The sequence below is a fragment of the Aulonocara stuartgranti genome (assembly GCF_965226115.1).
Source record: "Aulonocara stuartgranti genome assembly, chromosome: 14".
In the NCBI taxonomy this organism is placed as follows: domain Eukaryota; kingdom Metazoa; phylum Chordata; class Actinopteri; order Cichliformes; family Cichlidae; genus Aulonocara; species Aulonocara stuartgranti.
This window is the reverse complement of record NC_138950.1, coordinates 22,876,030-22,896,458: the sequence shown is the minus strand read 5'-3', so window position 1 is coordinate 22,896,458 and position 20,429 is coordinate 22,876,030. Positions and strand designations below refer to the sequence as shown.

The 20,429-nt window shown below is 39.3% G+C and overlaps 1 protein-coding gene across 5 annotated transcripts; it reads left to right on the top strand.

The window, feature by feature from the left end:
• The first annotated feature begins 387 nt into the window (after positions 1–387).
• LOC309687206 (von Willebrand factor A domain-containing protein 5A-like) lies at positions 388–19,223 on the top strand. 5 transcript variants are annotated; one of them, XM_082501989.1, is made up of 23 exons: positions 388–512; positions 2,561–2,608; positions 2,705–2,907; positions 3,003–3,225; positions 3,538–3,698; positions 3,773–3,887; positions 4,030–4,178; positions 4,269–4,357; positions 4,443–4,587; positions 5,918–5,997; positions 6,087–6,201; positions 6,350–6,508; positions 6,594–6,697; positions 7,990–8,204; positions 10,628–10,669; positions 10,886–10,945; positions 11,295–11,336; positions 13,086–13,115; positions 13,481–13,522; positions 14,531–14,674; positions 14,964–15,109; positions 17,623–17,746; positions 17,833–19,222. In XM_082501989.1, the coding sequence occupies exons 2-23, from the start codon at positions 2,566–2,568 to the stop codon at positions 17,910–17,912; spliced, it is 2,511 nt and encodes an 836-aa protein (XP_082358115.1). In that variant the 5' UTR covers positions 388–512; positions 2,561–2,565; the 3' UTR covers positions 17,913–19,222. The 5 variants fall into 5 exon arrangements, with proteins under 5 accessions (XP_082358115.1, XP_082358114.1, XP_082358113.1 ...); XM_082501988.1 differs by having other exon boundaries at positions 4,030–4,357; positions 14,531–14,662; positions 17,833–19,223; XM_082501987.1 differs by having other exon boundaries at positions 4,030–4,357; positions 17,833–19,223.
• Positions 19,224–20,429: the final 1,206 nt, after the last annotated feature.

The following is a 20,429-nucleotide window of genomic DNA, read 5'->3' as shown; positions in this document are numbered from 1 at the left end:
ACAGGAGTACAGTATCAAATTACACTGATAACTGAAGAACTACCATGCGGCTTATTCCTTCATTCTTTATTAACAGGACAAGTCACATTAAAGCTTTACAATAAAAAAGACATGTAACAAACACAAAACATCAGAGAATAATAAGTTTATCAAAACACAAGTTCTAATAAGTAAACGTGAGCAAAGGCTGTAAATGTAAAAGCTACACTTTAGCATAAAATATAATGCGTAAACATACCATTACAGACATATCTGAAACCGAACTGGAACTCTTAAACTCACTACTATCGTTAAAGCTTTTAATGTGTAAAGATAAAGTTGATAAGTTAATTTCCTGTTAGGGCATCTGTGAAGCCTCGCTCACTAAATGATCTCATTGGAGGGATGCAGCAGAAAGCCTCTGACGTCACCGGAGTAGAACTGCGTGCGCGTATTGTAGACGCATAAGCTTGAACTTCACACACATACTACAGATCGGTGCTTATCGGACACACAAATCCCTCTATTCAAAGGTATGCTTTTCTCCAATTCATTGTAACTTTTCTTTAGACGTTGTAACCTGACGCACTTCATAAAAAACGCCGTAAGAAGTGTGCTGACAGGAGCTGTATACAGATGCAGTCTGTATTTTCCTTTTTATTTACTGGCAGAATAATATCAAAACTTGTTCTGAGTCCAAAAAAAAAATCTCAACCAGGGCTGCTGCAGTAGGCGGTGAAACGTAACGAGTTTGGGTACCTCATATTTCAGTGGCGAGAAACACAATTTGTTGTCTTTTCAAGCTAAATCGCGATGCTGTGGCCCAGTTAAACACGTTAATGCAGGGGTTTAAGACCCAAATAAACCCGGCGTGGTTTGCAGCGCCGCTGCAGGGGAGACGGACGCACCTGAGCTGCAACCAATCACGCCTCGCCGCCTTAACGTCTGTGCTATCTATGCTGTTGTGTTGGTATGTGTCGGGCTGTGAGCTGAAAAGCTACAGCCGGCTGTGCGTGAAAAGTGGTCAATAAAGAGATGCTGAAAAGCATGTTCATGCAAACATCATCGGGTCTGCCTGATATGTTTACAATGGGACTTCTACTCCTGAACCTCTGCGCATATCCCATATGCGCACAGCGTCTGCAAATCGGGGCTGTATGAAGTCACTTTAATCTTTACCAGGACTGTAAGCTGTCATCTGTGAGGCATGAGCGGTGTTTGTTTGTAACATAGTTACAGAGATATGCAAGCAGTTTCTTGAGCGTTTCTGTAAAAATAACAATCAATAAATTTGCATCATTTGCAAAAATCTTCTCACCTGTACTTAACCTTTTGTTTTTTTCTAACTCATCAGCCTGTCAATTAGACATCATCCCTGCTATATTTGTTGTTGGGGGGGGGGGGGGGGGGGGAGTCAGAGATGATATAAATAATTAGGTAAAAAAAAAATAAGCTAGATTAGACATCTACATTATTGTAAATTATCCATTTTGATTTTTAGCACTTCTGATGATACGCTGTAACAGAAGTAAATCCTCTCCGGTGTCCCAGAACTTCCATTTGTCCAGCATATAAGATGACACAAAGCTGCTGCCATAAACACACACATTACTGGGAATATAGTTACTCAAAGATGACAAACTGGGGAAAAAAGAGATGGAAGCCCTGACTAAAACAAACAAAGAGGAAGAAGACCATGAATCAACCACACAATGTGCCATTGGATCCAGGCTTCTGTTCTGTAAAACTAGACTAACAGAAACCAAAACCAGGAGTAACGGTAACTCTCAACTCAACCTATACTTGATAAATAAAACTATTAAAGGAACAGAAAGATGAAACCGATGCTGATGGATTTTAGGTAGATGGAGAGGACCGAAACACCAGTTGGCGACCCCCATGTTGTGCTGTCTTCATGAGCGCCCACATTCAGCACTAAGAATAAATCACAGATGTGAGAGAGCAGGTTAATGAAGGTGACAATATAAACACAACAAGACGATGACCGGACCGATGCTCTCATGCCGCACATAGCAGCGCCCCAAACTTAATGCATGACCTGATGTGTATGATCGTGAAACATTAGGTCTGCTCCTAAACAGGGTGTCATTTCTAGCTTTGGACTTTATTTGGATTTAAGCTACAAATTAAGGTCATACAATCATCCTTATTTTTAATAAGAATTGTGGGAAAAGTAAAAAAAAAAAAGGTTTAAATTACAAGTGAAAGACATAAACATGCCTTCATTTTATCTACTCCAATTCTGTCTGCTAAAGTTACAGCCAAAAGTTCATCCCCTACTTCCAGTTTATTTAAAGTTCAGCTGCCAGATGTTGAAAAAATTTATAGAGAAAAGGCTCTTGGATGCTTAATTGTTTTCTTTAAAACTTTGCAAAGCTTTTAAATCCTTATATTACGTAACTATTCCCTAGTTCTAGATTTAGATCTTAACTGTTTCACAGTCAGATCCTCCTAACTATCATTGTCATCTGTTAGTTATTTGGCTTCTGGAGCCAAAATGAAAGCAACACTAAATTCTTTTATTTGGAGTAAATCTCTGTGGTGGTTGTCTCTTGCACAGGAACAATGGTGAGAGCCTGTGGTCTGCTAACTGCCCAAAAGGAACCAGGTAAAAAGTTGATGAAAATCCAAAATGGGCAGGAGACTAAACAAATTTTGAAGTTAATCAAAAACAGTTGTTTGGATGTTTATGTTTTTCTTTTAGTTCCTCTGAAGAGCATTGAGGTGGAGCTGGAGGTGAGGGACCATGTGGCTACAGTGGTCTCCACCCTGAACTACGAGAATAAGGAGAACAAACCATTAGAGGCTGTTTTTGTCTTCCCTCTGCCTGGAGACGCTGCTGTCTGTCATTTCAGTGCTAAGATCGGACAGACACAGATTGTAGCTGAGGTGAAGGAGAAACAGAAGGTGAGCTGGACAGTAAATATAACCTGATCATAAGTAAGATTCAAAATAACAATAAACACAATGAATGTCACTGACATGTGCCACCTGTCCTTCAGGCTCGTGAGGAGTATGATGATGCTCTGAGCTCTGGTCAGCAGGCCTTCCTATTGGAGGAGAGTGATCAGAGTCCAGATATATTCTCTCTGAGTGTGGGCAGTCTGCCTCCAGGAGAGAGCGCCTCCATCAGGTTGGAGTACGTGACTGAGCTGGCTGTGCAGGCTGATGATGGTCTGAGGTTCTGTCTGCCTGCTGTGCTCAACCTTCGATACCAGCCTCAGGGTAGGAACACTTCAAAATACTTGGACCAGAAATGGTTAAACCATATTAGGTCTTGAACCAACCTCACAACAGTGACAGAACACAATATATGGCAGAAAAAGCATCAAAGTTCAACTTTATTTTCTCGAAGAAAAGATACCACATAACACTGTGACTGTCAAACATATTTATCAGATTAGAAAAAATGTAAAAGACTTGTGCCAGCCTTGTACCTAATTTCCCTGAAACCTTTAATTGGACCAGATGTTTTTAGAAGCTTTAATATTTAATGCCTTATTGTTCACAGCATTTCTAACCTGATGTTGTGTACAGGTAGTGAAGGTGTTCAGGTGACTTCTGTTCCAGCCTCTCTGGTGCCCTACAGTCTGTCTTTCTCTGCCCGAGTGTCCTCTCCTCGTCCAATCTCTAAAGTAGAGTCCAACTGTTCCCTGGACCCTCTCCAGGACCTCAACACTGATCAAACCCAGGCCACGGTAGGTAGAGTGCTGCTGTGTCTGCTCTGTACTTATAACTGAGAACTAAATATGAATGTGTTTGTGGTGTGCAGGTCAAGCTGGCTGCAGGACACAAGTTTGACAGAGATGTTGAACTGCTGATTTATTACAAAGACGTCCACCAGCCCACCGCTGTGGTGGAGGCAGGACAGGCCTCTGCTGAGCCGGGTGAGTGGAAATGATAGGAGTAGTTGGTTTTCAAAGACAGATTTTTAATATCCCCATTCTTTCACTCAAAAGTTTGAATATGTATGAAAAAACCACTGAAAAGCAAATTTATATAAACTTTTTTCTGTCTGTTATTTTTCAGGCTCTCTGATGGCTGATCCAGTGGTGATGGTGAGTCTGTACCCTGAGTTTCCCCAGTCTGTGACGTCTTCAGTGGCTTCATGTGGAGAGTTTGTGTTGTTAATGGATCGATCTGGAAGTATGAGTAATTCTCGCATCAGCAGTGCCAGGGTATCCATAATATACTTACTCATAAACTCTTTAGTTTCAAATTGTTCCTCTCACACAGTGGCCTCACTATATTTTCAATGTTCTCTTAAGGATACTCTGCTGCTCCTGTTGAAGAGCTTACCAATGGGCTGCTATTTCAATATTTACAGTTTTGGGTCCAGATATGAACACATCTTCCCGTGAGTCTCTCCCAGCCCAACAAAGGTCCTTTTGTCCTTGACATGAAATACGTGCATGTTTGTATTGGTATTTGTGTGATGGCAGTAAGAGTGTGGAGTACAGCCAGCAGACCATGGAGGAGGCTCTAAATACAGTTGTGCAGATGGAAGCTAATCTCGGAGGAACAGAGATGCTGCAGCCCCTCAAACATATTTACAGCCAGCCCTGCATTCCCAATCAGCCTCGACAGGTAACACACCAGGTTAGGTTCAAACTTTCAGAGGGAGCTCAGCTCCCAAACATAATTTCATCCATACAGTTTCTTGTGATTAATATTAATGAAATATGCTTTTGCAAATGTCATCAACTGTTACCTTCTAAAGCAGCCTAACTGGTACGATGATCTATTCAGAGTGAATAATCAGAGATTTCTATCTAATCCACCCGTTGAAGCAAACTGGTAATAGCGTTGTTTTATATTAATTCATACAAACCCTCCCTTTATGATGCAGACTCAGCATTATATACCCCAATTTCACGAGTGGATAATAGATTTGTATTCCCTCACATGAATGTAATGACAGCCATCCTGTTCACCATGTTTAGATTGGTATGAATCCTGTAAAATGGACCCTTGTGCACCTCTTCCACCTCTGGCTGGAGCAGCTTCCCCACGTGGCTCCTCCACTGCTCTCGGCTGAGAAGTTTGAGGACACAGTAGTTGCTCTGTGGCACTCCTCCGCGGGGCCGATATGAGCGCAGACACTGCGCCGGGCACTAGCCGCTCCCGCCCGAGGAGTGGGGATGGGTGCGGCAGCAGGCTGCATCTTGGTTGTTCGCACCCTGCTGCATGCCTGCCGCTGGGGAACCTGGTGGGGGTGTTGGTGGTGTCGGTCAGAACTGGATTAGAGCTGCCAGATTCGCAATCCTTTGTGTGCTGCAGTCAATCCAGTACCGGAGTTCTTTCTGCTTACGCTTCCTGGTTTCTGCACCACTGTGGCAAGAATGAGGCATGATGCGACCACGATTCTGCATTCTGAAACATCTTACTTTATTAAACGGTTGCTTTTTGTACAACTCGGCTCAGCTTCCCAGCTGCCAGCCACACGTACACAACAACAATACAACAGGACTTCACACCGCGCTTAAGCTGGGCAGGCGTGATTGCGATGCCACGCAGATGTGTCCACCTTCGCTGCTGTGGCACCGCCAGCCACACCCTGCCAGAGTGCTCTGATGGAAATTTCTTTGAGCGCCCCCCAAAAGAGTCCAAACTCAACTATCTAACACACACACACAGTATGTTTGACTTCAGAAGACATTTCACTGACTTGAAAAAACTGAATAATAGCTGAATAATATAAACATGTTGTACATATGTCTCTTACCTCTGTGACATTATCATACTACCCTTCTTCCATCTTCTTAAGTACCATATTTTGAGTTCATATTAACCGTACATTGTTCTTTGCACATTACCATTAAAACATTTGTGTTTCTGAACCTAACTCAGCTCTCAGAACAAGCTGTGTGTTTCTGGGTCTGATGTTCTGCCCTTATGTGCCAACTCTCCTCTCTAGCTGTTTGTCTTTACTGATGGAGAGGTGTGGGACACCAAAGAAGTGATAGATCTGGTGAAGAGGAACTCAGATTCTCACAGGTGAAACCACAAAAACACAAGTACGTCTACACAATTACAGAATGTCCAACATGTCCTCTATGTACTTAAAGAAAACTGTTGTATTGCAGGTGTTTCTCTTTTGGGATTGGGGAAGGGGCCAGCTCTGCTCTCATCAATGGGATGGCCAAAGAAGGAGGAGGTCACGCTCAGTTCATCACAGACACTGACAGGATGCAAGCAAAAGTAAGATATTTAACACAATTAGAAGTCAAGCTAAACATCGCAGCAGCAGCAGCACCAGCAGATCCATATTTGAGATCAGACCTGCAGTGAGTAAAATGTCTGTTCCAGCTGTTTGTGTATATTTGGAGAGTTTTTCTTTATTTTTCAGGTGATGCAGTCGCTGCGATTTGCTCTGCAGCCGGCTGTGGTCAACATCTCAGTCATATGGGATTTACCAAAGGAAGTGTCTGTCACTGTCCTCTCTCCACCAATCACTGCACTTTTTCCAGGTCAAAGGTCACTGATTTATGCCCAGCTCAGTGGACAGGTAGGAGCAGCAGCCTCTCATGTTGTTGTTTAGATATTTGATGACAGTAATTAACGTGACTTCTGACCCTGTGGTTTTGTGTCAGAGCTCAGAGGCAGCAGAGGGCTGTGTGACGGTGAAGTACAGCCTGGCAGGTCATCCCTCTGAGAACCAGCTGCACTTCAGTCTCAGACCTGCAGAGGACACTGGGTAAAACAGAGTTTTGATATAAACAGCACTGTTCTGTGGATCATGACTTTAGACTTAAAGTTGCTAAGTGTGAAACATATGACACTATCCAGTTAATCCCTCCCATGTTCTATTTCTAACCTCTTTTACTTGACCTTGACGATCACGTCAATGAGGTCATAAATAACTTATAAATTCAAATTTTATTTGTTCCATACACAGTACAACATGTAGTGAAATACTTGTGTTTGAGCTGCGGACAGGCTGCAGACGTAGCCGCTCCATCCCCGGGCTTTGTTTTAACATGGGGGTCTAGCCAGGACCCTTACTGGATACCGGATACTGGAGTCTATTTTCAGGAGGGAAGATGTTATCAGAACTAGTGTGTAATCGGGACTTTGCATAGATGCTTAAAGCTCTTATTGCAGTGCCAAAACTTTGTCTCTGTCCTAAAACTCCTCCCTCTGTCCTCACGCTGACTGTTTAGAGGTGAACCCCACTTATTGTTCCACTTATTGCTGTGCCATTAGCAAATGTTGGTGCGCAGCTGTGTTTATTATGTTTATTTTCATGAATGGTCAGATGGTCCTCACAGTGAATTATGGGAGAGCATTTTCTCCTCCCTTTCTGTAAAGGATGGTCCAGTGTATCCTCTGCTCAAGGAAGCAATAAAAGAAGCATTGAAGCGCCATTCCTTAGTACTTACAGAATTGAGCAGCTCTTATTATGGTCGCTTTGCCGATATTTCAGTCATGTCTCTCAGTTAAGAACCCTCCAAAGCAAAATTAACTTTTGGAACGTATCTATTGCCTCAGTCTGTTTTTGTCCTTTGTCAGAACATCAGCTCACTTTCCCTTCCTGTCTCTTAGCTCCAGTGCTTCTTACTGTAAGTATTAGTTCCCAGTTTAGGTTTCGGTAGTTTATAGCTTTCCGTTTCCTTTTGAACTTTATGTTCCACATTTCATCAGTTTCACCTTCAGTTTAATAAAAGGCTCGCATGTTGAATTTAGGTCATAATAGAGGCCTCCTGTCCATATACTGCACAGTGCAACGAGTGGAAAATAATTATATCGTTTTATCTGTTTTCACTTGAAATGCCACCATGAGCTTCTGTTCTGTGGACTGAGATTTCCACTAGGAGATTTTCTCTTGGTGTGAGCATTTGTCACCATTCATGTTATCACTGTGATTCTTATATAAAGCAGTGGGTTTATCTCCATCTATGTTTGACCTTAGAAAGCATACAATATAATAAAAACAGAGAAGTCACTGGTAAACAGCTGTAGTAAAAATATGTCCGTACTTCTTTACAGATTAACAGTCCACAAGTTGGGTGCTCGGACTCTGATTCGTTCCCTGGAGGAGGGAGAACACAGAGGATGGCAAGACACAAAAGTGAAGGAGAAGGTGGTGCAGCTCAGTGTCCAATCGGGAATAAGCAGTTCACTGACTGCCTTCATTGCTGTCTTCAATAACAATGGCGAGGCGATTCAAGGACCTCTTCTGCACAAAAATATTTTAAAACACGGTGAGTTTTTAAAAGCAAGAACTAAAACTTTCACCCACAACTTTGAAGATCAAAATTACGGTGCACGAATAAAGGGAGTGCAGTGATTAAAAATAGTTTTATAAGATGACTTGAAAACAAGCTCATTAAACTAAAAACCAAAATATTAAGGGGGGAAAAACCCATTGGTCAACACTGACAGTGTACCAAATAAAGGATGGCCAGCTAGAGGTCTATATACTGTGGGGCCCATTCAGGAGGCAGCTGAATGGGTTTGCAGAGAGGGCAGACTGAACAAGGGACTAAATAGATGAATGAAAAACATATAAAACAGCAATGACATCCAAATGTCATTCCGACTGGTGACGTGTAGTCGGATGGTAACAAAGACAGAGAGGGTAGTCAGAACGGACACGATTGAACTGCCAGAAACTACTTTGGAATCTCACAGGCAAATGGGAACCATCAAGAGGCCTCTAGAAGACACCGAGGGTAAGGCAAGTCCTGAGGAGTATGCTAAATGAGAAGAACAAGATCTGGGAATCAACACCTGCAAGAAAGCTCCTTATCATGCATGGGGTTTCAGCCCAAGTCCAGCATCCTGAAACTTTTCGCTAAGCGAAAGGAAGCGGGCCAAGGACTGGTGAGTGTCAGAACCACTATCCAGGATGAAAAAAAGAAAAAAGAGCCATGAGTATATCAGGAAGATGACCACAACTGATCACGTACATAGGGAATACTCCAGGCAGCAGAAACCTGAGAAAGAAAAGGAGAAAAAAGAGGAACCATCATGGAAGTATAGGTCCATGCAGGGCAAGTAGCACTGACAGATAGAAGAAGTGACTGATATCGAGAAATCCGAACAGTGGCTGGACAAAACTGAACTGAAAGACTAATCATGGCAACACAAGATTCATAATGGCTGGAGTCTACCACACCAGGCAAGACCCCAGGTGTAGGTTATGCAAAGTTTTCCCTGAGACCTTCCAGCACGTAATTGCAGGGTTTAAGATGCTAGCAGGCGGGGCTTACAAGGAAGACCATAACCAAGTTGCCGGCATAGTATAGAGGAATATCTGCGCCGAGTATGGCCTGGAAGTTGAGTTCAAAATGGGTGGTTGAGAGAGACCAGACTAAGATCCTGTGGGACCAGATACAGATGGACAAACTCACTTGGTGATGGCTAACCAATCAGACCTAGTAGTGCTAGAAAAGAAGAGGAAAACCAGCCATAGTGATAGATGTAACTATACCAATCAATAGCAAAATCAGGCAGAAGGAAACTCAAGAAAGTCGAGAAATACAAATGGCTGAGAGAGGAGCTTTAGAAGATTTGGAGGTTGAAGACAACAGTGGTCCCAGTGGTAACTGGAGCATTTGGAAGTGACTTCCAAACTGGTTGACTTGCTCCAGGAGATCCCAGGATTGACATCTGAGATCTTAACAGATATCTACTCACACATTTTTTGGGGGGTCAGAAATATAAATTAACACAATACTGTCCGTGCTATGGAAAAAGAATTTGTCACAATATAAACAGGCAATAGAGCAACAATCCTCACAATCTCTGTGATCCAGGACCTTCTAATTACTCAAATTATAAAATGTTGAAAAACATCAGTTGTTTGATGCTAAATGTTTTACTGCCATAATTTTAGTTAATGTATTTTATTTTGCATTACGCATATTTTCTGTCAATAGGACATTTATTTTAGAAATTCTCATGTAGGATCTATGAGATGCACACCCATTTTGAAGCATGAGCATGGCAAGTTGAAGCCGGGAATGTTAAAGGTTTCTTAAAAGTATCTGTACATTGCTCATTTCAGCCTCTAAACATGGGTCAGCCCGCGAGGTATGTTTTATGTCATATAGATCATTTTATGTCTCTATTGTACCTGTTTTACTATCTCATTGAATGTTATGGGTTTTTTTAGTTTGATGGTAGCGTAGTTTGTGATCAAGGTGATGCTGTAACAATATCAACCCAAGATTGTACAACTCGCATAAAAGTCAACTTCATGCCATCAGTAAAAAGAACTCTTTACTGACTTTAAGAAGAGGTGGAAGTCATGATATCCAAACATCCATCTAACCATTAAAAAAGATTCAATGGACCTGATCTATGAAAACATTAACCATTAACTAGCCTGTAAACACTGAATAAACCAATAATTCTGTTGCAAAGTTAACATGATTGGAACTGAAATATGAAACATGTTTTTATACACTGTTTCTATAACTTTTTGTGATATTTTAAATATTGTTAAATGGCACTTATTAAATCACAGTTTGCAAAAAGCCCCACTTTGTTGACATTTTAATCAGCTTCATTTTATTCGTACATTTTACAACCGACTGTTATGATTGATGGTATGATGTTTAACTTAATGTGTTTACCGTCCATCTTTAGGATCTAAAAATGCCTTCTTTTCTTGCTACAGATTACGTTGATTGCACTCTGAGTCCTTACCAGGATTATGAAGGTAAGCAAGTAGCTAAATACAACAGATATTGTTTCTCTAAACTTTTGATATTTTAAATATTACTGAAAAACTTGTACCTTTGGTTATGAATCATTGTGCATAAAAAAAAACAGTGATTTATAACACTTTGAACATTTTTATGAATACATTTTAAACTGTTGTCATGATTTTAGTTTTAGATTTCTTTATAATTTCTTTACCTCCCCTCTCTTTTAGATCTCCAAGAGCCTTCCCTTCTTACCATGGGTTACATGTATGCTGATCAGGAATCTTATGGCAAGCTAAGTTTTGTTTGTTTTTTATTTCTCTAAATGCTGGTGAACACTGAACAAACCAACATTTCTGTGGCACAGTTACTGCTGAACCCATTTGCAACATTAATGAAAAGAATTGTTACTATACATTTTTGTGATACTTTAAATCTTACTGAAAGTTGCACTGTTGTAATGAGTTATAAATCACAGTGTGTGAAAAGAAAAACGTTTTTGACATTTTGAACATTTTAACAAGCTTATTATTGTAAATACATTTTAAACTGATTGCTGTGATTCATAGTATGAGGCTTAGCGTAATGTCTTTAACTTCTCGCTTTTGGATCTGAAAATGCCTTTCTTAATTGCAACAGATTACGTTGGTTGCACCCTGAATCCTTATCAGAATTGTGAAGGTAAGTAAACGGCTAATTATAGCACAACATTCGTAAATAGATTTCTATAAATGGAATAACTGCCTGTAAACACTGACCGAACCAATATTCCTGTGGGACAGTCGGTATTTAACTGGTTTGCAGCTTTATTGTGAAAAGCTGTTCCTCTAAATTACGGTAATATTACTGAAGAACCTGCAGCCTTGTAATGGCATATGAATCACTGTATAAAAATAAATAAATAAATAATCACACTATTTTGATATTTTAATAACCTTTTTATTATAAGAACAGGCTAAACTGATCATTGCCATTGGTGGTACAAAATTTAGTTGTAATGTTGTCACTTCTCCCTTCGTTTTGTGCCTGGAAAAACCTTCTTTAGTTACTGCAGATTACAGTCGTTTCATGCTTAAGTGTTCTTGGACTACTTCTACAAGGGAGTCATAGATAGATTGATAGATAACTCATAACATTATTACTCCCTACCTAATATTGTGTTGGTCCCCCATTTCCTATAAAACAGTCCTGACAGTCCAGTTCCCGGATGGTATACTGGGGTATCTGGTCTTACATCCCAGTCTCGGGGAACAGAAGCACAACATAAGGGTTAACCCTCAAGGTGGAGTTTTATTGCTACCAAAACTAACAGTGCTAACTCTGGGGTGAACAAAGGCTAAAATAATAAACAAAACAAGCTATTCCAAAAGAAGCTGCTACCTAAACCCTGCATGAAACAAAAGCCAAATAAAAGACAACCACTACCCTAACTCCCTAATTTAATGAACAAGAGAAAAGGTAAAGAAAACAATTAGGCAGTTCATCCCTTCTGCTTTAGTGCTTATTTAGTGGAAAAGAGTATTTACAACACTGTTTACAAAACTTGACGGTTCTCTGAAGACACGCACAAAAATTTGTCACAGAGGGTTTGGAGGCCAACGACAGGTCTATGTAATTATTTTTGTGCCATTGTTCTGAGCACATGTTAAAAAAAATTTGCAAGTACAAGTGTTGCATTTTGAGGAGAAATTTATTTTGAGCGAAGAAAAACTAAATTTGAGCGAACAAAATTCTTCTTCTTTGCTATTATCCATATACACACACAATAACAGCCCCTCTCGCTCGATTGATAACGACACCACATATTTGCAAAAGTGTTCTAACGTTTTTGGAGATGCCCGTTACCCACCAGCTGACTGCACAGCTGGAGTGGCCATTGGCCGATAGTGATTTTTTGTTTTTATGTTTGTTTGTTTTTGTAACAATATAAACTATGAAGGTGGTGGATTTGCAAAGTGGTCATGATGGACTCTGGACTCAGGGCTCCATATCCTGCTGAATGAGACTGTAGTCATTGGAGTTTCTTTTTTTTTTCTTGCCTTGATTGACCTGATCTATTATTTAAGAATAAAAAAACAAAAAGCTGAATGAGAAAGAACAACACATGATTTTCTATAAAAGAACAACATAACTGCCTGGAAACACATGAAAAAATAAATGCTATTTAACTTGTTTGGGACTTAAAAACAAACAAAACAAACAAAACAAACAAAACGCTGTTCCTCTACATTTTTGTGATATTTTAAATATTACTGAAGAACATACACACTTGGAATGAGTTATGAATCACTGTGTGTAAAAGCCCCACATTTAAAATTTTTATTATAAATACCTTTTAAACTGATTTTTATGATTCATTATGAGATTTTTAGTTATGTCTTCCCCTACCCTCTTTTATATATCTCAAAGAACCTTCCTTTCTTGCCATAGGTTACATGGATGCTGATCAGGAATCTGGTGGTAGGCAAAAAGCTAACCTTTTTGTTGGTTTGTTTTGGTTTGTTTTTCTTCTCTAAATGCTGGTAAACACTGAACAAACCAACATTTCTTTGTGATACAAATACTATGCTATTCATTTGCAATTTACATATAAAATGTTGCCCCTATAAATCTTTGCGACACATTAAATCCTGTGGAAAAAAGTTGCACTGTTGTAAGGAATCACAGTGTGTTAAAATGTTCACTTTTTTTTCTTTTCTTTTTTTTTTTACAATTTTGAACATTTAACAAGCTTATTTATTTTAAGTTTTTAAGTTTTAAATGGATTGTTGCGAGTCATGGCATGAAGCTTAGCTTAATCTCTTTACCTTCTTTGTTTTCCACAGATTACATGGATTGCGCACTGCCTCTTGATCAGGATTATGAAAGTGAGCAAAAATTCTAAATAAAACAGAAACACAGATGTGTGTTTATGTTCTGTAATTAGAGTGACTGCCTGTAAACACTGAACAAAACATTTCTGTAGCACAGTTACTGTTTAACTTTTTTGCAACTTTAACATGAAAAGTTAATTCTTTTTTGTGATATTTTAAATCCTGCTAAAGAACTTGTGCCTTTGAAATTAGTCATTAAACAGTGTAAAAAGCCACACATTTAAATATTTTCAGGTATTTCAACAATCTTATATTATTATAGTATAGCATTATAGTTATTAAGTTGAAGTCTTGAAGACACAAACGTTTCAGTTATTCTAAAATTATGTTTAACTTACTTATCTCAATCAGAAGACATGCCCTGTGCTAAAGTTAAATTTAAAAGCTAAATGCTATAGAAAGTGTTTTTTTTTTTTTTTTATGAATACATGGCTGTAAACACTGAAATAACTACCGCCTTTTTGTGGAACAGTTGACATTTGCCTTTTCCTTTGTAGTCATTAACAATTTGCCCATGTTAAGTAGTACTTAAGGTGAATCATTTTATTACCATAAAAATCCAGTTTTTAGTAGTTTCATTTCTTAATTCTCATGTCAGAAACATTTACTATTTATTTTAAAACCTTGAAGTGAAAAAGTGTTTTTAGTGTTGTGACACATCTTTTAAAAAAGAAAAGAAAAACAGAACAATGAAAAAAATAACCTTTCCAAAGAAATTGTCCTACATTACAAGTTACAAACCATTACACTGGGTGATAGTTTACTTAGTTAAGACCCCCACATTACGTGGAATTGGAGGGCTTTTATTTGCCTTGTTTTAGACAGGCATTGTTGCCCATGGTCATGGATGTGGATTTCTGTTTATTGTGGAGGAATGAACTTAATCAAATGTTCATCATTTTAAAGGAAGCTTGTATCAAAACACCAAAATCCGATGTATTATGCATTTAATAACAGTAAATTGATCTATATCAGGGTTTTGTTTATCTGTTCTCTCACCAGCTTGTAGCTACAAACCTAGAAATAAGTCTGACAGCAAGACAGGGGTATTTACTCAGATGAAGAAGATACTAAGTGACTTTTGGAAATCTTGTAAGACGGTGGCTGATGGTGCTCTAAAATCTGTGTCTGAAGGTAATGTTAGATGTAAGTAGATAAATCCAATAAACTATCAGCTTCCATCATTTACAGAATGTCAGACAGTTGTAGTTGGCTCATCACATGTATGTGTAGTGTGTGCTAGTGGATCAGGAAAAAGAAAATAATAATATGAAAATATAGTCAACAAAAACTTGAATGAGGCATTTAAATATATTACAAATGTTTCAAAGTTTATGGTGGTTTATGGATTGCTTTATATTGTAGACTTTTTATGTCTTCACATGTAGAATAATTATAATCAGGTCCAGCTTTTGTTTCATCTTTGGTTTTTCAGCTTCTGTGTCTGAGCAGCAAACCAGAGATCCTTTGCTGCAGTTAGTCTCCCTCCAGGAGGCAACTGGCAAGTGGTTGCTTGATCCAGCTCTGCCTACTGCACTGGGAAAGACGAACGAGGAGGTGGAGAAGTCAAAGCCAGTATTGGTGGGTTGCTGTAAATTTAAATCATTATATAAAGTGATAATATAAGATTTCATAGTATGAAACCTAATTAAAAATGTTCATATATAACACAAAGTTTTTGGGTGCCGTCATGGAAGGGACTGTACCTGGAGACATTGTGAAAGGAGTGATTGGGGGGAATGGCCTGTTTGCTCTAAATGAGAATGATGTTTTGTTATTGGACTTCTGTACTAGGTACAGGTTGGCCAACCAAACAATATGTTTTAGTGTAAGGTTGATTGTAAGTGTACTTTGTGCCAGAGCAAAAGGTCAGTGGTTGGTTTTGTTTTTGTATCTGATCAGAGGCAGTATGTCTTGCACACTTTGGTGGAGAGCAATGCTGTCAACTGACCGCCTAATGGTGAGTCGGACTAGATGGCAGGGAGGACTGCTAGACAGTCCTAGAAAACCTAAATGGGTAAAGAGGGAGGTTTTGGACCTCCCACGGGATGCAAGAGTAATGAGAGAGGCTGTAAAGGTTAAGGAGTAGGCTTTCTAGACTGGGTTGGCCCAGGGAAAACTTAATTCAGGGTATTTTGAAAAGATGTTCCGTCCAATCATTGAACAGGAGGAGGAGCAGGAAGGTTGCCTGTTGTTTTCGATCCTATTCTAAAATTTCAAGAAGGACATCTGCTTTGGGAATCTCAGAATAACATCTGTTTTTTTGCAAATTATATATATATATATATATATATATATATATATATATATATATATATATATATATATATATATATATATATATATATATGGCGTTGGCGTACATGGAACGCCATAACCAAGTGGCCGGCATAGTGTACAGGAACATCTGTGCCGAGTATAACCTAGAAGTCCCGAGGTCAAAATGGGAGCTGCCCCCAAGGGTGGTGGAGAATGACCGAGCTAAGATCCTGTGGGACTTCCAGATACAGACGGACAAAATGGTGGTGGCTAACCAACCGGACATAGTGGTGGTAGACAAACAGAAGAAGACGGCCGTAGTGATCGATGTAGCGGTTCCGAATGACAGCAATATCAGGAAGAAGGAACACGAGAAGCTGGAGAAATACCAAGGGCTCAGAGAAGAGCTCGAGAGGATGTGGAGGGTGAAGGTAACGGTGGTCCCCGTGGTAATCGGAGCACTAGGTGCGGTGACTCCCAAGCTAGGCGAGTGGCTCCAGCAGATCCCGGGAATAACATCGGAGATCTCTGTCCAGAAGAGCGCAGTCCTGGGAACAGCTAAGATACTGCGCAGGACCCTCAAGCTCCCAGGCCTCTGGTAGAGGACCCGAGCTTGAAGGATAAACCGCCCGCAGGGGCGCGCTGGGTGTTTTTTATATATATATATATATATATATATATATATATATGATGATATATATATATATATATATGATGATATATATATATATATATATACATCAATCTCATATGTATATGTATGTATATGTATGTATATATATATATATATATGTATATATATATATATATATATATATATATATCTCAACCAACATAATCTGTCGCAATTAAGTGATATATGTGGTTCTGTATGCTTCATTGGAGCGTGACCTTCTGTGTTACATTAGCACACATCTATTCCATTCAACCACTGATACTTTTCACTTCTCATATCCCATGCTTGTTATTTCCTTTTTTTGAATAAAGTAATGATTAGCAACACAATCTGTCTTGTCTTCCCTCTGTCATTTGCCATGGGCCAGCTTGTGACAGTATCCACTGGAGCAATTTGTCACAGTTTGAAATGGTTGGTATGAGAGTCAGCACCTCCAAGTCTGAAGTCATGATTCTTTGTTGGAAAGTGGTGGGATATTTCCTGGATTCTTGTGGTTAAGAGAAATGTGAGCCAAAACGTGAATCTTTCAATTATCCAGTCCATTTACATCCCAGCCCTCACCTATGATCATGAAATATGTGTAATGACCATAGAATAAGGTCATGACTGCACACGCGGCTGAATTAAGTTTGCGCCGTAGGGCTCAGTCTTATAGATGGGGTGAGAAGCTCTGACATGTAGACAAATCTTGAACTAGAACTGCTGTTCCTCCATCTCAGACAGAGTAGGTCGAGGTAATTTAGCCATCTGTAAGGATGCTTCCTGGGCGCCTTCCTTTGTGAATATTTAGAGCATGACCAAAAGGGAAGAGACCCCGGGAATCTGCTGGAGAAATTATATTCCTTGTCTGGTCCTGGAATGCACTTGGATCTCCCAGAAGGAACTGGAAAATATATGGATTAGTCTGCTGCCACTATGACCTACTTCAGATGAGCATAACATAAAGATGGATACAACTATAACATAAACAAATTACACTGAAGGGAGCAAATGGAGCAAAAAATATTTATTATCAGTCAAAGTATTTCAGTGCCTTCTTTCAGATTATTTATGTTTTCAAAGTGGTAGGAAACAAGATCATAATCATTGGGTAGCATTTTCCATGTGAAGGATTGTGTTCTGTCTATATCATTTGATTTTGTTTGATTTGGTGAATTAGGCCAACAAGGAAATTTGGGCTACCATTCTGGCTCTGATCTGGCTTCATGGTTTAAAGATGGATTCAAAGAATGAGTGGGATCTTCTGGCTATGAAGGCTGCCTCATGGCTCCGTGCTCAGAATGGTAGTAACCCTTATGAAAGTGCTAAAGTGCTTTTTAACACTGGTTGATGCCACACTCAGCTGTCTTTCTTTGTTTTGTGTTTTCAGCACCATGGGTGACAGAGTGTGTGGAAGCTGCAAATTTACTGTTGGGTTGCAGCGTGATGAAAGAAGCTCTGGGACTCTGAGGGATTTCTTATGAACCCTTTTCCAATAGTACCTACTTGATTTGGGTCAGCACGGCTCAACTCTGTTTTTAGCCTTTTCCATTAAGTGATAGTATCTGGTAGTGGATAGTTTTTTAGTACCTCCTCAGCCGGGGTTCCAAGCGATCCATGCAAGTAGAAAATGTGACATCAACAGACTGCGTGCCACAAATTGATTAGTCAGAGGTGTCACTCGATGAATCATGAGAGCGTCTATTTAATGACTAACCAACTAAACTGTCATTTTTGAAACCTAACAACAAGGGCAATGGCTACACTAAAGACAACACTGTGATCACTGACTCTGCCAAAAAGCCACAGACTGAGCAACAGGTATAACACTACCTTTCTTGTGGCGTTCGTGTCACATACAAATGATATTACAGTCATGCCTGCTTACCTGATGAATGGTTGTTGTCTGCCACTAATTTTAGTATATCACCTTTGTGATTCATTTTAATACTTTGGTTCAAAAATGTCGTGCAGAGAAAGGGACACTCCAAAACAAACAACAAACACATCTCCCACTACTGTCCAAGTTGCGGCATTTTTTTATTTACTTAGTCAGTTATTAGTTATCGGTGCAAAATCTCCACGTACTGACAAGTACTGTAATTCTATGAATACATCGAGAAGTTAAACAAGAGAAACTGTATGCAGGTGGATTATGGCAGTTCTGTTTTTACAATAATAAAAATCAATAATCAGCAAGTAAAACCTTGATTTGTGACTTTTATTCTATTTCATTATTTATTTTTTAAATCCTGTCTGGCAGCTTTGCAATCAGAATTGTGATCTGAATGCATTTTTGCTTTTTTTTTTAATAACATTAAACTTTTGGATATCTGCTACTATAGTAGCATAGGGCCACTGAAGGTAGAAAAAAATAAAGGGGAAGGCTGTGCGTGTGTGTCAGTTATTTTTTTGTGCAGTGGTTTTTATGCACTGGTTTATCTGGTAGGTATTAAATATTATAAATATTTAAATACACCAAATATTTAATAATTTAATAAAAAAAAATTCTACCTGTTGTAGCTAAGAAGCCACCCACAGGCCCTTTGCTGACATTAATCTCCCTCCAGCAGGTGTCTGGCTGCTGATTGCTTGATGCGCCTCTGGCTATTGCACTGGGTAAGACCAGCAGTGAGGTGGAGAAATCAGTGCCTGGAAAGGTGACTTGTTCATCTTAATAAATAAAATCAAAAACTGATAATTTGAGATATTGTTATAATAATAATAATGATAATATAGCAAAATTTGAATACAAACACATGATGTATAAAAATGTATGGAACGACCAGACAACATTATGTGTGCGTTATCATTTGTTTTAATTATATAATTAGAATTGTTATATATTTGTATTGTACATTGGTATTTGAAATTTGTGTTTACCGTTGTAAACAAATAAATAGATAAATCAGAATTGTTCTCATAACATTGATAAAGTAAAGACAGCTACTGTAGCAGCTCTTTCAGAAAGACTGTTCCTTACTTTTCTCTCCCCCTTTCTGGTGATGAAATTCATACTTTGTTACTTGTTTAACACATAAAGACTATAAGAACATTTTCCCAGGTTTCCCTCTGTAGCCACAGTCTTCTGTACCAAGACTTTTAAACGCAGGGTTCAGGTCCTGATGACTGTGTTCTCAGAGCTAAGGCTGCGAAAAAAGCTCCACCCACATCTCAACAAGTAAGTGGAGAATATCAGATAGAGGTGACATATCAGTTGAGTCTGTGCTGTGTGAACACTTTGGCCTTTAATATTTACAAACGGGGACGGCAGTAAACCATCTGACATCTGACACACATGTTGGGCTTTAGAGGTAAGCCCCTACCGTGCATTTATTTAAGCAGCCTGATCACTTGCTGTTCAGCAACACATTACTGCACACTGACACGAAAACCTTAAGACTAAGGATAGCAACCTGGATGCTGTCACATTGAAATTCTTTATTAATTTTGTTTATATGTTTTTATCGTGATATAAAGAAATGTGGTTGTGCTGCAACAGACAACCGCATTTACAGAGAGACATCTGTGTGTCTGTGTGTGTGTGTGTGTGTGTGTGTGTGTGTGTGTGTGTGTGTGTGTGTGTGTGTGTGTTGGGGGGGGGGGGGGGGGGGTGGTTGGGGTGTTGCTCTTTATTTTTAATTCGATGATGCAAACAACAGGAAGAACTAAACCGGAAGGTGCTTCAGGCTAGCTGTTACCTGTCATCAAAACAGTGGTATGCGGTGACGATTCTGCCCACCTCACCCACCACCCATACACATAAGAAAAACACATTCCTCCACCATGTAACAATTTCACAACATAAATTGGACCAGTTTAAAGCACTATTTATGCTGCCTGTCTGCTTTCAAACACAGAGATCTTAAGCCTAACTAAATATCTACTATAATACCAAGAGTATTCACTGTTAGCTGACAATGCTGACAAGTGATTTTCAAACCATTCCCTTAGGAAAAGAAACAAGAAAACAAAATGAAAACACCT